Source organism: Bradysia coprophila, unplaced genomic scaffold, assembly GCF_014529535.1.
Source record: "Bradysia coprophila strain Holo2 unplaced genomic scaffold, BU_Bcop_v1 contig_707, whole genome shotgun sequence".
Classification (NCBI taxonomy): domain Eukaryota; kingdom Metazoa; phylum Arthropoda; class Insecta; order Diptera; family Sciaridae; genus Bradysia; species Bradysia coprophila.
The window spans coordinates 1-17643 of NW_023503949.1; the positions used below are offsets into that span (position 1 = coordinate 1).

The window sequence follows — 17643 nt, forward strand, 5'->3', positions numbered from 1 at the left end:
TAATGTCAAAGTTTGACACTGACATTGGAAGAAGGTTGAAAAAGAGACGAGCAACGGTTCATAACAAAATAACAAACAATTTACCTTTAAACTACATTTATGATCCATTAAATTCGTGAGTTCAGCTTCGCAGTCAAAAATTCGTATGAAGGATCTCGTTCTTCACAAAGTATATTTACATCTGTTAGTTAACTGGTTTCTAACCTCTACACGGTAGCGATATGGAGATTCTACAAAGAGCGCTGAAAGAGGTAAATAAACTTGATTGTACGTCAATTCTATTTACCAATCATTTCAACCGTTCAGGCGCTAGATCGCAATGCTGCGGAGGCCGTACGATGGAAAAAATATAAAGAACACACGAAGAAGCCAAAGCAAATATTGTAGAATTTACGAAATCTTTGGAACTCGACGTTATGGTGCCAGTAGGATCGAAAGCTTTGATGCCTGGTCGATTGTATCATACGAATGAATTGTTGTCAGTCATTCGCAGACGTACTACTCAAAATGTACGGCCCATAAGGCGTTAGAGATTTGTCAAAATCGACTGAATGTGGCTGATAGTAGACTGAAGGCATTGCAGTGGAAGCTAATTTGCACAGGTAAATACGTCCTACAACTGATTCTTACAAGCTACAATGATAAAAACGGATTCTTGGTTTTCAGAAATCAACTGGATCTTCCACTCGATTTTGATGCATTCTCATCGCAAGAAATTATTGAAACGTACGACGAGGAAGAGGAAAAGAAATGGCAAATTAATCACAAAGAGAAAATAAAAGAGCAGAAACGAATGAGGCAGCCGAACGGCAACAAATATTGAGCGGAAAGGCTGAAGACGATATTATCAAGAGGTTAGAGGAACTAGAGCTAATGGAAGAACTAGAAAATGAATTGGAAGCAATGTCTGAAGAAGATGATGAAGCTGTCCAGGCAATCCTCAGTGAAAGGCCGGAAGAAATTTCGTTTAAGAAAAGAATGTCTCACTTCAACGATCGTAATATTGAAGATGATATACCGTCTACGGAAGATGCTGCGTCGTCTGCGAAAGATGCTGAGCGTCCAAGGAAAATGATGCAAGTGCTGACAACGTAAGCCTTTCTCTGAACAGTAGTGATGAAGACGACGACGATGAGGATGATGAGATTCCGCCCGAATTCAAAGAACTTGAGCGTAGAACAGCATCAATGACAAATCGAGAAAAAACGAAATTATTTAAGGCCAAATTGGATGAAGTTCAAAAGTATTTGGAAGCTTTGAAACCTCGCACTATTGAAGAAATATCACACAAGACTGATATGATGTTCTTATCTGACCATTTACTGAATGCCATCGAAATTATGGAAGATGAGTTCAAGTGCGATCGGTACTTAAATGCAGAGAGTGTGATAACTGAAGACAGTGACGACATCGAGTCTGCTACTGTTGTTCCAGCCAGTGTGCGAAACAAACCATTTTGAAGAAGAAAATGAAAACTTCCTTTGCATTCGACGATGATAAAAACTCGAGAAAAATTAGATTCGCCTCTGAGCATGATGTGAAGTCGTTTGACGTGTTAGAGGAACCGAGTAAAATATCATCAACTGTAATATATGACCGTGGACCAGTGCTGAACTTGAATGTTAATCATTCCGAAGCGGTATTTCGTGATACGAATGAACAATCCGATGTTATACGAAGCCCGGTCGACATATACAAACAATTTGCTGGTTGTGTTCCACAAACTAATGAGTTTTTAACGGTAAGAAGTTCATTTAATCCAGTATCGCATTCTATTCTCATGAAATAAATCTCTAGAATCGACCAACATCTCAGAAAATAATGAAACATCCAACGGTAGATCGACCAACTCCCAAGGTAATCAAAGAAGAGCCCAATGAAGTCAAGAAATATTCCAAGGTAATCAAAGAAGATCCAGAGGTAATCAAAGAAGAGCTTACTGAAGTCAAAGAAGAACCAAGAGGTCAAGATATAGCGGTAGCAAAGGCCGAAGTGAAAGATGTAAGATTTTTGATTTTGTTTTTCTATATTAAGAAAGTCCAAAGAAACCAGGAAGATTTCTTTGACTAACATTTATTTTGCAAATCAGGAAATCTTGATAAATTATTTTGAGATAAAATTTGGCGCTACTGTTGTTGCACTTGATTCATTTCCCATTGAAATACCCATGTCTTCTGGATTAACCAAAAAATCATTGTTGTTCTGCTTCCAGATGCTGGACAACATGTTCTGCCCTAAGAATACAAACGAACCCGATCCACTACCAGAAGGTAATTTGTGGACTCACATGCGCCGAAAAAAAGAGTTAGTTTGTTCAAACAGCGTCGTCAAATGAAAAGCCAATAAAAGTTTGTTTTGAACGATTGTTCAAGTAGTTTTGATCGTTTAATTTTTTTGACTCAAAAACAAATCATACAACAGGAGTCCGTATTCGAATGGCTTACATCGAAAATTACTTGAAAAAAAAAAGTGTTACATCCTTGGCTCTATTAGCTCTTATGGAGCGTGCCTATGAAATTATTGTAATTAAAAAAGAATTCTTATAAAGCTTATCGACTGATTGGATTTCACATTCACTTATTACTCTCCTCTTGCATCAAAACGTATTTTACGAAACAGCACACGTGTAAGGAAATGTTGTTGAGCTTATGAAGATTTTCTCGCTGCAATCGATCGCAACAAACGATTGCCAAAGAAAAATGTAACTAGAGCCAATGGCAGCAAATAGCGAATTGTTTCAAACATATTCAGCTTCCAGAAGAACACACAAAATAGCAGGAGAATTGCGCCGAAGCCCAGATGGAATCCAAGAGCGCTTAAAGTGAACGGAAAATCGCTTACGTTGACCTTCAATTTGCTCCACAAAATAAACAGCACCACGAGAGGAACAATGCACAATCCAGTGAACAGGTCAGACACTAAGCGTGCCGGACGCTTTTCGGGCTCACGGAATTGATGGATGATTTCTGGCCGTAGTGTTCTGATTGGTGTGTTGCTGACGGCTGTGAAATAGTCATTTTAAGTGTTAAGCGGCGAGAAATGAGAGTGGATGTTAGGGATAATATTACCTTTGGGTTGAGAGCTGAATTTCAGTTGAATGTCAGCAACGTACCATTTGAAGGAATTCGATAGAGATGCATCACCAACAATTAATTCCATGGAATATAAGCCGGAAATATGACCAAAGTCAACACCTCGTGCACCAACATCCTGTTAAAATAGCAGGAATTTTTAATTCCTGATTCTCTTTCGTCGAATTCACAGACTTAAACTTACCATATCAAATTTGTATGCCTTGGACGTATCTTGTTCAGCGACAAAAATAATTTCTTCGCCAGACTTCTTATTTTCCAGCCGAATAAATGCTTGATGAACGGTCATTGGACTTCCAGTTGTTTCATCGATCAATGTAACTCGAAGAAGAACTTTTTGTTGAGCATCAGCATTCAGTTCTTCACTCAATTTGTTGGGATAATCGATCGTTTGCTTTTAAATGAAGATGTGCTGTCAACTTCTCCAACACCGATTTCTAAGGCCTTCACTTTAACCTTGCCTAAGATTTTGATTTCCACGGTTTGTTGGTATTGATCGGCAAATATCTGAACGGTGTACGCTCCACGGACTGGCTTAGCTGCGGATAAGCTTAGTTCGAAAACGGTTTTGTCGGAACTCTTTGATGTAAGCGCTTGCTTGGTGACCAAAGCAGTTGAACTTTGTTTTGCTGTAACTGTAGCTGAAACTGATGACACAGCTGGACTAACTGGGTTTCCGAGTAAATCGACAATTTTCACATAATCAGCGGCGAATCCGGTTGAATCTGCCCATTTCCGACGATTTGTACACATATCGGCGATATTTTCTTATCAGCTGAAATAAGGGTCAGTGCTTCGATCAAAACATGAGCTCCTTTGGCAATTTGTACCTCTCGTCGAGATAACAAATAGGTGACGAATTTGTACGTTTGTTCCTCGGTTAATGGTGCCGGCTTTTTCAATGCAGTCGTCAATTTAAAAGCTCCGTTCAATACGCAGTGCTGTTACGCTCAATCCACCTTCGAACTGCAGCATTTTACCATTGACTTCATCAGCCTGTGCAAATGCACCTTCAATCCATTCAGCAATTGGTTCGCCACGAGTACCCAGTTCAGCTGCAACATGGAATGCATAGCCGAGACTAGCAAACGAGTCGTCTTTTCGCACAATTGCTTGCAGATTTTTGACCAGATCAGCCTTGGTGTCATCGGTTATTTGGAAACCGAGAGCTTTCGTTGATTGGTAATTGAAATACATTTCTTGGCTGTTGGAAAATTCCTTTTTCAATGAAATCGCTGTTTGAATGGACTCATGTATCGGAGTCGGACATGCAATCTTCTTGTAGATGTTGACGAGATAGAAGTTTTTCTCGAATCCTGAGAAACGAAAAATGAATCGAAATAAAGACAGATTGCAGCCAAGCTATTTTCTAAGGTGCTTACATTCATCTTGGACTCTTTATGGATTTTAGTGACAATGGACACAAATCAGCGTGTTTCTTTTGCAAATCTTTAATGTGCAGAGCGCCATAGTAGATCGACTGGATGTCGCTGGATGATAAAGCCTCGGTGAAAACGCTATTCAGTCGTTGCAGATCTGCACTACTCAGATGGCTATCAATGTTTTTGTCGATTCCAGTCAAGACGAAGCAGGAAAGACAAAAGACGACGAAAAGTCCTAAAACAGTCAATTTAAGGTTAAGTTTTATCTGTCTGTTACAAAGTAGTCGATAACCACATCATCATCAACACAATATTGTAGAAAATATCGGTGCCACAAGATTGTATGTGTCGTTCGTGCGGGATTACCTAAGTTAAGCATTGTGAAAAAAACTGTTCCTTGCACTGATCAAAATATTGAAAACCAATCACAAATGAAATACACGTCAGCGAAATACACCGGGTGCGTATCGTATATGTTTGCTAACCGAATGACAGATTTTAGCTTGTCACAACTCCTCCCTCGAATTTGACGCACGCTCACACCGTACTCAAACGGCTCATAGAAACAACGTCCGCTCTGACCGCTTCGATGTATCTGTCACTCACAGGCTTTAAAATCATGCGTCGTCTTTGATTCAGAAATGTCAAAATACATGTGCGCGTGTAGCTGTGATTACATTTTGTTGTGAACTCTGAAAGCCTGGTTTACCGAATAAAACCCCGTAAAAAGTAATATTGATCAACAAATCACACTGAAACGATGAAAGAACCAACCCCATCGGCATAAAGATGACAACGTCTTTAAGGTAATTCTTCAATAAAATGCCGATGGATATAACCATTCTAACCACAACCAACTCAACAGTTCAAATCGTTCAATGACATCGTTTCGACCATAAATCTTCGCCAAAATGCGTTGTATCAAGTCCAAGATCCAAATGTGGAAAATGAAGAAGACGAAACGAATTTCCCGTCAGTCATATCTGAAAATGGACGGTTGACAATTTATCGGAGGAATTCAAAAGCTTCCAGAAGCGAATTAGCGGTTTGGTTACATTGGAACAGTTGCTGAATTCCAAGGACTTTGTAGTCGAATTGCTGCTGGAATCGTTGAAAAATGCAACCACATTATCACTGCAGCCACTGTTGGAGTAAGTATTTTCTTCGTTTTGAGGCGACCCATCCATTCTACGAGTTCTTACGACCCATTTTACTTTGATTCGTTCTTCAGCTTCGTCACATCCATGGCCAAAAGATTTGCGTCAAGAGTTTTACGTCTACTTTCCACAGTTCCTGACAACGTTAATTCAATTACTGAACACAAAAGAACCGGAGCAGGTGGAATGGACATTCTATTGCTTGGCACATCTGTTCAAAATCCTAAAACCATTTCTGAAGAAGGATCTCTCAATTGTTTACCATGAAATTCTTCCACTGCTGAACCGTCGATGGCATCCTGAATATGTGACCAACTATGCAGCAGAATGCTTTTCGTATGTTGCCCGCGATATCAGAGACAAGGACAAATTTCTAGCGATGCTGCTAAGTGGCCTAAAGAAACGGGTTAATGGTACAACTGATTGCGGTCGTTTGTTGTTTGAAGTCGTTAAGGGAGCGAATCATGGAATGCATTCGTGCTCCGAAGGATTTTTGGTGCATTGGATGAAATCATTGGTGAATCCTACGATCAACCAGGATGTCCTGTGCCACGTTCTCTCTGAGTTTACCAAACATTTGGTACAAAATATTAACCCACAAAACCTGGACGTATTTTGGAAGGTTTCCAACGATGTGTTACTGGAATTGTCCGAAACGGCAGCAAACAATGATACAGCCATTCGTAACATATTAGCTTTGCAGAAACAAGCAATCAATTTCCCGTAACGGCAAATGCCTATGCCGATTGAATGAAGTAATCGAAAGACTACTGACGCTCTGTGATGCGGACATTTCGAACGAAACGCTGTTGCAAGTCGCTCAAATTGTGGCTGTGATTTTGCTATCTTCAAATTTAACCATTACTCAACTGGATTCCAGCAGACTAGCCAAGAAGATACTGGGCACATCGGAGAAAAATATTTTCGAACATTTTGTCTGGGCATTGGTGGAGTGGTCACAGTTTGAGGTACTTATTTTGCCGGAGTATTTGAAATATTTCGAAAAGCATTTCGAGAGCGAAGCGAGTTCTTTTGATTTGATGGCCAAGATTATTTTGGAAAAATCACCGCTTTGCCATGATGGCATCAGTTTGGATAACTGGAAAATTTATCGAATCAGTTTCAAATCTGAGGATACTGTCAGACGAATAGAAAATATCATCAGCAGTGCTGATCAATCGGAAACTTTTATGCTGAGCTTAATATTGTATCCACATATTACCGGAAAGGACGTTGAAGAACCAGTTAAGTCCCTTAAGCTAAGAGTGGAAAAACTACTGAACGAAATTCAAGACTACAATACATTGGAAGCGGAGCCGTCTAACTGGACAAGCCTACAAAATGCATTCTATGAACTATCAACAATTATCGAAACTCTTATTCATCTCAACCAATCAGAGATAGTGGACTTACACGAAGTAACATCGAAACTTCTTCGATATTGCACCGATGCAAAATTTACGCCAACACTCCGAATATTGGATCAAGTCTTAGTCGTTCAACCGGTCGATAAACTGAATTTTGCATTATTTCAAACGATCCACGACAAACTGGAACTCAATCTATCATCACAGTCGCATGAGGTTCGTTTGTTAACAGCCCATATTTTTCAAAACTTTTCGAACCTGCCAGAGCTTCAACAACCGAAAGAATCGATCTTCGAGATTATCTACAAATGTGAAAATGTGGTTTCCACCGTACAAACGTATCGTGACCAACTGATGAATTTGCAGAAATTAAGCGCCACTATGGAACTGTTTCGCGGAATGAGTGGAACATTGTGTCGTTTGGATCCGTTGAGGTATTTTTTTCACTGTAGCTACGCTCTAGTACAATAACTCTAAAGCTCCAATTTCAATCGACAGGTACTTGTTGGGCGTATATCACATCAACTTTAACCTTCTGTGGAAACCTGTGTCGAAGCTGATAGGCGAATACTCCACCAAACTGCCAATAACAGAATTCTGGCCAATATTTCGAGAAAAGTTAAATTCAACAACTGTAAACATTCGGAATCCCATTGTTGATTCAGAGTTGTCGATCAGCGCGGACTTCAAATCTTCTGCTCTGCATGAGCAGTTTGATAAAATGTGGACAGCTAGTGACCGAACAGACTACGTTAATTATCGAATTCTTCTTTGGCGTATGATGGCTGATTGTGGCCAATTGGTTGAAACGAAAAATCGTGAAATTGTGGAAATATTTTTGGATTTCATCGACACTGAGTACAATCGAGAGAATGATTCTGGTGTTTGGAATCTGATGTCGCAGAGCGAAGTGGATGTCGATATGGTTGACGACGAAAAAATTGATAACGAAACCAAAGACGATGCTAGAAAAGACAAGACTAAAAAGGTCTCGTCCACGGCATTCCGTTCGTTTTTGCCAATGATGTCCGTTTTTACAAAACTGGTGAATCCGAAACAACTTTACAGAGAAAAGGACATGTATGAACTGTATATGAACTTACTGTCCCATTGGAATTCAAGTGTTCAGAAAATTGCATTAGACTGTTTAATGGCCTACAAGCACGCATACCTCATTCCATACAAAGAGCAACTGTACGGGATAATTGATGAAAAAACATTTAAGAAAACGATGACTTCATTCAAATTGGCCAAGGATGAGTCGGTTGTTGTTGAACAGCATCGAAAGGATTTAATGCCGATTCTAATGCGAATTTTGTACAGTAAATTGACAACTAAAGCACCGAAAGGACAAGGACAGGAGAGAAAGTCACTGATCCTACGAACACTTGGTGGCTGTGATGAAAACGAAATTCTTTTGATCCTGCACATGGCCTTTAAAGTGTACGACCGCTTTTTGTCAGATGATCCCCATACAATGGTTACGTCCATATTGAGCAAGATCGATTTCACGTCGGTAATATCAGCTAAGAAAATGACGAGCACCCTGAATTTCATAGAAATTGTTCGAGAAGAAATTGCCGGTTCCAAAAGTCCTCAATTTCTGAGATACCTACTGAAAATAGTGATGTCAATTGGCGCCATCGTGAATCATATCATCGATAAAGGTCAACAGATACATCCATCGTTCCTAAAAATGTACAAAGCAATTCGAATTGCTTGCTTGAAAAGTGTGACCAACTGTTTCTGCCATTTCGAATCGTATCCGTGGGACTCAGCGGAAATCGAATCAATATTCCACGTGCTTATTACGCCATCACTACACAAACTGACGATGGAAAGCCTTCAAAGTCCGACGCAGCTTCTACGGCTACTCCACACATTCGGCAAAAATCCTCGGTATTTCACCATGTTAACAAAACAGCCACGAAATGCAGCAGACGATCAGACTCCGATCAAATATCTTTTCGATTTGCTGCTGAATCCGCAAAGCAAACCAATTGTTTGTCGCACCATAATGGAAATAATTGAAAGTTTGGTGACACTCAGCGACGAGCAACCGAACGAAAATGAGAAGGTTGTTCCACCGATTCCAGTCGACAACTGCAAGACACACGATTCAACACGGTTAAAAATCAACTATGGCAGTGCGATAATCATACCTTTTCTACCGAAATTGTTGGAGAAATTCCAAATCAACTTAAAGAAGCGAATGGGTTTGACTAGAAGAGATGTTCTGATCTTATCTCGCTGCACTGAACTGATCGAAGAATCCGAATCGTGCAGCACTTTGCTGAAACTAACTCTTCCTATTCTCATACGAAAGTCAAATTCACGCACCGACGAAGAATCACTGAAACAAATGGTTCTCACTGTTTCGAATTTGCTTGAAAAAGTGGAACACCCAGAACGTCATATTCCGGATATCGCTCCCATGTTCCAGATAATGTCATCGGTTGAACCACGGAAATTGTTGTGTCGGCTCTTAGACAGGATCAGTAAGCGTGTTGGTGAAGATGAACTTGTCACCATGGTAAAAATCGTGGATGAATTAAACGCCTGGAATAGGAAGTTTATTGAACAACCAGACTATGATCGACGATTAGAAGCTTATGCAGAAGTGGAGCGGTTACAGAATGCAGGAAAACTAAACCTGAATCTGGGTCTCATCGTCATATACCATTCGTTTTACTTTCTTCGAGACCATACGATGTGTGACACAGCCAGTCGTAATTTACAGTCAATGGTTCCTGCTTTAGTTCGTCAGTTAGAAAAACGACAAACCGACGTGGATTACTTGATTGGAAATGTTATCCTCAATTTGATTCGACGAAATCTGAACGATTCGAATGAAAGTGTTTGGAGAGAAGGGATTTTATTGTTGGGTGAACTTGCCAGAGAATGTCCATCGGCGCATCCTGTGCTCCAGGACTTACATCAACTGACCAACAAGCAGGATAGAGAAGTCGATTTCTTCGACAATATCACACACATCCAATCACATCGTCACGGAAAAGCTTTGCTCAAATTTTGCTCGGTAGCGAAAACTTTTGATCGCCCGCCAAACATCAGGACATTGACGCAATTCATTTTGCCATTGGCATCACAATATATTTGTACCGAAAAGCATGCAAGCAAACATGGTATTATAACGTCAGCCATCGAGACCATTGGAGTCGTTTGCAGATTGCTGCCGTGGTACCAGTACGAGATGATTTTGAAACATTATTTGAAGAAGATGCGAACTAATGCGGATTTCCAGAAACAGTTGGTTCGATTAGTTATGGAAATTCTCAACCAATTCCACTTTGATTTGTCAATGGCAAAAATCGCACCTAAAGACCTGGCCAAAGATTTCAAGAAAGCGGAAGAGGAGCAAGTCGAGAATGAGGTTGCGAAGGTGGCTAAAGATGATGAAGACACTGAAGAACTGGTGCTGGCTGCTGAAAATCAGGACGACGAAGAATTGAATGATAAGCTGTTAATCGAACAAGAAGCAGACGAAATCCATGAAGTTGATCCAAGTGCTGCTAAGAAACAGAAAATTTCGATTTTTGATAAACAAATTGTGTTGAGCCACAACGCAGCCAAACGGGTTGTACAAACGATAACCACTGGACTAATTCCAAGTCTTCACAATTCCATTACGACCATGAGCACGTACGAAAGCTTTCACAAATTAAATAAGCTGAAGCGACGTTCCGAACGAGAAGAGGAAGAAATATTGCGAGTTCCGATTGCCTTGGCTATGGTAAAATTGCTCCAAAAGCTCCCAGAGGGAATGTTGGGTAAGTTTCTTTTTCGGATAAATCAGAGGAACGAAATTTCAGCACGAATAATTTCCCATTGCAGAACATTCTTTACGTGGCATTTTCATCAAAGTCTGCATGTTTCTCAAGTCACCTCTAAAATCGGTTCGTTTGTTCACCCGGAACATTTTGAAAAACATCATGCAAAATGTGGGCACCAAATATCTTGGCCAATTGATGAATCAAATGACGTCAATGTTGACTCGAGGCTTCCAAGTTCACGTTTTGACTGTCACAATGTACGGAGTCTTGGACGTACTCAAGCATAACTTTAAAGCAGGTGAAATCGACGCTGTTCTGCAGAGTATCCTGAGCGTTTGTCTTGAAGACATTTTTGGACAGACCAGTGAAGAAAAGGAAGTTAAAAAAATTGCTGGTCATACCCCGGAGGCGAAGCCAAGTAACTGCAGTTTTCAGTCACTAAATATTGCTGCCGTCAACATTAGCGAGTCATGTATGCTGGATCTGTTGGTTCCACTAAAGAATTACCTGTTGAAATCACAGTCGAAAAAAGTGGTTACAAAAGTTCAAAGCTGTTGCCAAACGATTGCTGCTGGCTTGGTGCAAAATAAAAACATTTCGTTGGAATCACTGCTGATGTTCATCTACGGCACAGCATCAGAAAGTATCCCGGATTTACTGCCAGGTCCAGCTAAACCAGTTCTCACGCAGTCTGAAAAAGAGAAGCAAAGCCGCATCCGAACTGATTGTCTCTTACTACCGGAACAACCTCGTGGACGAACAGGTGCTGTAACGAAAGCTGTTGTGACGAATGTACGAGCCAACGCCCATGTTATGATTGAATTTGGCTTATCGATGCTGCAGATAATTTTGAAGCGTGGCAAAATTATGAAAATCAAGTACGAGCCGTTTATAAATCCGATTATACCCGGTAAGTCATGAGCAAATCATTAAATTAACTTCGTTGCTTAACGCGTATTCCTGTTTCAGTATTATTGGACTCGTTGAACAGTGCACACATTCTCGTCACGATTTACTCGTTGAAGTGCTTAACCGAAATGTGGAACAAAACAATGGAATTGCAGAAACTGAACGAGTTGACACCAGCAATTGTTCAAGTTATTTTCCAAATTTTACACAAATATGCTACGCCCGGCATGGCAACTGTAAACGAAAACTTTCGCTTGATTAAAAATGCTTTTGGAGCAATGGTCGCCGTTATTCGTAACAATCAACATTTCACCGTCACTGAGGATCAGCTCAGAACGCTACTGGTGTACATCGATCAAAACATTGGCGATTCGTCGAATCAGGTACATGGCTTTACAATGTTAAAGGTGGTGCTCGACAGACAGCTAGTTGTGGCTGAAATTCACGATATCATGCGAAGGATAAGCGAAATGGCAATCACGTCGGAATCGACAATTACGAGAACAGAGGCTAAACGTTTGCTGATCAACTATTTAATGAATTATCCGCTTGGCAAAAAGATTGACGGATATTTCAACTTATTCGTGTCAAATCTAAACTACGAGACTATGACTGGGCGAGATGCAGCGATTCAAATACTACTCAAGATAGTCAATCGATTTCCGCAAGACATCGTGAACAAGAAATCATCTTTCCTGTTCGTTTGGCTCGGAACCAGATTGGTCAACGATGAGTCGCCGGAATGCCGACAATCTGCAGCCGCTTGCATTGAGTCATTAATTGCAAAATGTGATGAAGTGCATCAGGATCAATTGTTTGGCGTTGTGTTGGAAATGTTGGGAGACAGTAAAAATGCGCATATAGAATTAGCGGCGATGCTCTGCTCCCGGTTTATTGCCGTTGAAAAGGCCAAGTTCGTTAAACGAATCGAACAAGTGTTGCCCTTGTTAATAGACACTCTGCCGTTGTCTAAACATAAAGGACCCGGTCAATATGTGCTGTTGCGTAATGCTGATAAAATTGAATCGGACGATGAACTCGATGAAAACAAGGCTGAACTTAAGCAGAGTCAACGTGAACGTTCCAAAGATCATCAAATTATCCAGGTGACCAACACGATATTGAAAATTTTGGAAAGCTATCAGAGCAGCATGCCCGGTTTCGCCGAATGTATCGACCAATTGGCATACGAATCGCAGCAGTTGTTGGCATACGAGCATGTTTGGGTTCGGATAAATGCTGCCAAAATTTTAGGTTTCATTCTCGGCCAAATCGATGTGGCACAACTGAAATTGGCATTTTCGACCGATAATACAGAAGAACCAGATCAACACTATTTGTTCAAAAATCCATCCGCTGAATTGAAGTCCTTATGTTTGGATTTATGTGCGCAATTGGTTCCTGAAGCAACAGACGAAGATATGGCTGATGAGGCAGTGAAAAATCTACTGTATGTGGCAAATATGATCAAGGACATTTCACTGGAAAAGCAGGACGCAGTCGAAAACAAAACTATTAATCTGTATTGGTTGATGCGACGAATGCGCTATGTAGTACATGCAGAAGTGGCAAAAACACCGCATATCACCGTTCTGGTAAGTTTTTTTTAATGCTTGAGCGAAGGTTTGAAATTAATTTTCATTTTGATTTGCAGAGAACTGCTGTCTTCCATTGGATCGAAGGTTTAATTGAACTATTACCAGAAAATACGCTCAACGAACTATCCAGCAGTTTGATGGCTCCGCTGGTTCGTGAAATGTCCGAAGAAGACAAAAACATTGATCCGAAAATGAGACAATTGGCACTGAAAGTCGGAAACAGTCTTAAGCAAAAGATAGGCGATGCTCAGTACCAGTTGTTGAAGACGCGCATACTAACGAAATTGATGCTTCGAAGAGCTGAACGAAAGAAGCTTAATGCTCAAATAAAAGTTGACGATCCAGTCAGAGCAAGTCTTCGGAAAATAGGTGAAAGGACCAGAAAGAAGGAGGCGAAAAAACGTAAAATGGATGTACTGAAGGGTCGTGCTCTTCCAAAGAAGAAGAAGAAGAGAAATTTGGGCGAAGATGATGATTTGTTTTAATTTGCTTAGAAATTATATTTTACTGAAGACAGGTAATTCGAAACTGTTTTTGTTGTTCTCTTTCTGCAGCAGGTCATTGTTTCCCCAATTTCGATTTACTTTCCCATTCGAATAACTGATTGAGGTAGTCAGTAATAGTCTAGTGTTGATGGGAATTGCTACCGAATAGTTGCAACGTCTAAATTGACAAATAAAACTATAAAGTCTTCCTCTATCTACTGCTATGGATAAGAATGATTATTTATGGACTTTAACAGAGCGCTTAATTCGTGTTTTGTTAATTGGATTTCTTCTTCATCCATCTATTCCACTTATATTTAATCTCAACTTGAGTAGCAACCAGACTGGCTCCTGTGAGCATTCTAATGACAAGAACATTCAACACAAAGACGAATGGATTCGCATGTGAAGCACTGAAAGGGCAAAGAATTTGTTGAAGACAAACCCCCTCTTGCAGTTAGACGGTAAGTTGTCTTAGTCTTTCAGTTTTTTACATAGACACGCCATTGACATTTACGCCATAAGTGCGCCAAAATTCAAACATTTACAACTGACAACGGGACAAAATAACGCTGACGCCATATAATAAATGTCAAAAGCTAAGCGTTGAAATGACCTGCTATGCGGTATACGGCCTTACGATGTGAATTACCGAATCCTAACGAGTTGATTCATTACGAAATGCAGCGAAAAGTCGATTGTGCCAATACCATGAAATTCGTCCTTCTGATAGGAACGGACATAGCGACTCACTAGCGACTGGCTAAAAACGGACTCGTTGTGACCAGGGGGGAGGGGGGTATAACGAAATCCGGACGTCCACTTTATTTCTTGAAGTTTCTGTATAGTTTCATTACTTAAAAAAAATTCAGTGCATCGGCGCATCGGTGCAATTAAATGAGTTTAGCCAAGGTGTTATTTGATGTGACGGAGGAGCAACTTTGTGTGAGAAACCGACAGTTTTTCCATCATCACTGCAACTCCGATGCACGGCTGCAGTACGTCTCTTCTCCGAATATAACTTAAAGAAAATCAAACCAGTTGAAACGAAATTGCGATGCGTGACACATTTATGTTAAAGTTACGAAAATCGTGCTTCTAAGTGGGAGGTTTGATGGTTCGAACTAGGGAATACCTTCTTTTGTCCAGTATTGAAGTGTATGGTATGGTCCATGGTAACTATCGATAATCAAAATAATTATCCATCATTCCAGCAAATATTTCCAGGCGCAATAACGCAGATTTTTGCATAATTACAATTTTGTTAATTTAAACAAATACTTGTTAGGTTGAACAAAGGATAATCGAAGTGAAGTTTTACTTCATATTTTTCGAATTAAGAAAATTCGTTTTTAACTAAAAGTGGACGTCCTCCGGGTATACAAAAACGGACATTAGTGTGACAAGGGGGGAGGGGGGTATCGAAAATCCAGTAGAAATCGCGGACGTCCTTTATGGACGGCCCCTTGCTACATTTCATAGAGGAATACATCGGAACTAAGAGCAGCATAGCAAAAGGATAAAACTAGAATTGAGCATGACGCCTTTTCGTTGTGTTCGTTTAAATTATAGATTCATGTCCAAATTTATTGCCAAAATATCATAAACTGGAAGCAAGTAAGTGTGCCATAAGTGCGCTTCAGAATTTGAATTTTCGATGAATCGATTAATGCAGCAATGAATTAAAAAATAAATTTCAACGCATAAATATTAAAATATAAAGCGAGTTGACCAAACACAACGCTGCCTTTGATTTGTTTGTTGTGCGTTTCATTTTGAATTTGCAGTGGACTTATGGTGTGAATTGAGTGGGAATATCGATGACTTTTAAAACTCTAAAAAAATCTCAAATAAATTTAGAAAATTTAGAACTGAAAGAACCCTGTGTTTAAAAGTACCAATGTCAAGAAAGAAGAAAAAGAGGAAAAATTTCGAAATACTAAATTGAAATAAAACAAACGCAAACGAATTCTGACAGTAACGATGGCTATGCGTGTGTAGAGAAGAGGGAGCGGCGACAACGGCTAGTATGTTACGACAGCTATGCGAATTGTCAAAATTGGTAGACATTTTAAAATAATATTGTAATGACGCTGCTGTGTGTATGACTCGAAATTTCAAAATAATTTCCAATACTTTTGTAACTTTCATCAATTAATTTAAAAAAAAATGAGTTCGTCCGGCATGTTATACGGTGGAGACGAGATTGGAGCATTAGTTATCGACCCCGGTCACCATTCTTTGCGCGTTGGTTATGCTCAAGAAGATACACCGAAGGCTGAAATACCGGCTGTGGTCGGAGAAGAAACCATCGCAGCTGCATTGGACTTGGAAACGAAGGCAACCAATAATATTTCTTCGTCAAGTATGATGCTCTATTTGTTCAGCTTCGATTCGATTAGATTTAATCCATTCTGTCCGCAACGTATACAGATACCAAGCACTACATTGACACCACATTTCTGAATGTTCCTCGATCAAATATGGAAATTCAAACGTACATGAAGGATGGCATGATTGACAATTGGGATCTATTCGAGAAAGTATTGAACTACACGTACGCCAAAGTAGTCAGTTCTAAATCCGAATACCATCCTGTGCTATTTTCCGAAGCATCATGGAACGTCCGAACGAATCGAGAGAAGCTAACTGAATTGATGTTCGAGAAGTACAATGTTCCCGCATTTTTTGTCGTTAAAAATGCAGTTTTGGCTGCTTTTGCTAGTGGACGAGCAACAGCCTTAGTCGTAGACAGTGGAGCTACACATACATCTGCTGTGCCCGTACATGTAAGTTGTAGTAGAGTCAATAATCTTAGTATTCGACTAATTGAAGGCTGATTTCCGTTCGATTTAGGAAGGCTATGTCTTGACACAGGCTGTCGTCAAGTCACCTCTTGGAGGTGATTACTTGTCACTTCAATGCCGTCAGTATCTCGAAGCACAGGGAATTGATTTAACTCCAATCTATGCCATCGCCAGTAAAGATGTTATCCGTGAACCGTGATACCCCGCGATTCCAGACACGAGTTTTTTACCAGACAAACTTACAAATTCATGGCAACAGTATATGCTCAAGAAACTGTTACAGGACTTTCAAATGTCAACCGTTCAGGTTCTAGAAACGCCATATGATGAACGGACTGCTTCACAAATTCCAGCCTCTCCTTATGAATTTCCCACTGGCTACCACCAAGATTTCGGATGCGAAAGATTTAAATTGGCCGAAAGTCTTTTCGATCACACGATGTTGGGCGCAGGCCAACTAGCTTCGACTAGTGTTGGCATGTGTGACGCTGACGTAAGATTGTCGTTGTACGGATCAGTCGTAGTAACTGGTGGTAACTCATTGTTGCAAGGATTTACGGAACGATTGAATCGAGACTTATCACATCGGGCCCCATCGAATACTCGTCTAAAATGATATCGGCAAACGGTAGTGTTGAGCGAAGATTCGGTGCATGGATTGGAGGATCCATATTAGCCAGCATCGGAACCTTTCAACAGATGTGGATATCGGCACAAGAGTATGAAGAGGGCGGAAAAGGTCAAGTGGAACGGAAATGTCCTTAGACGTAGATCTGGAATGATTTTTATCTTAAAATTGTGGATTGAAGTGAACATTTAAACTTTATGTAAGAAATAAATTTGGAACAAGAACTCAACATTATTTCAATGTTATGGCCGGAAAACGAATTCAAGGAATCCACAATCGACTTAAAGGTAAGTTTTTATTGTTTCAAACGTTGATCTTTCTCCTTGTATACAAGTCCAAACTCCATTTATGAGTAAAATTTATTTAAAACGATCGGTTACATGATTCGTATTGATGTGAGTCGAGTCGAATATTTTCTAAATTATTA

General features: G+C 40.1%; 2 protein-coding genes and 2 pseudogenes across 2 annotated transcripts; 3 read left to right on the forward strand and 1 right to left on the reverse strand.

The window, feature by feature from the left end:
- The first annotated feature begins 798 nt into the window (after positions 1 to 798).
- On the forward strand, positions 799 to 2335 carry LOC119083959. Its single transcript, XM_037193767.1, has 3 exons — positions 799 to 1741; positions 1798 to 2001; positions 2213 to 2335. Exons 1-3 carry the CDS (start codon positions 1469 to 1471, stop codon positions 2333 to 2335), a joined length of 600 nt encoding a protein of 199 aa, XP_037049662.1. The 5' UTR covers positions 799 to 1468.
- A 14-nt stretch (positions 2336 to 2349) lies between these two features.
- Positions 2350 to 4994, reverse strand: LOC119083960 (annotated as a pseudogene).
- Positions 4995 to 6263: 1269 nt separating this feature from the next.
- On the forward strand, positions 6264 to 13807 carry LOC119083961 (small subunit processome component 20 homolog). Its single transcript, XM_037193768.1, has 6 exons — positions 6264 to 6289; positions 6335 to 7432; positions 7497 to 10786; positions 10851 to 11699; positions 11759 to 13293; positions 13353 to 13807. The coding sequence occupies exons 1-6, from the start codon at positions 6264 to 6266 to the stop codon at positions 13779 to 13781; spliced, it is 7227 nt and encodes a 2408-aa protein (XP_037049663.1). The 3' UTR covers positions 13782 to 13807.
- Positions 13808 to 15847: 2040 nt separating this feature from the next.
- Positions 15848 to 17445, forward strand: LOC119083958 (annotated as a pseudogene).
- Positions 17446 to 17643: the final 198 nt, after the last annotated feature.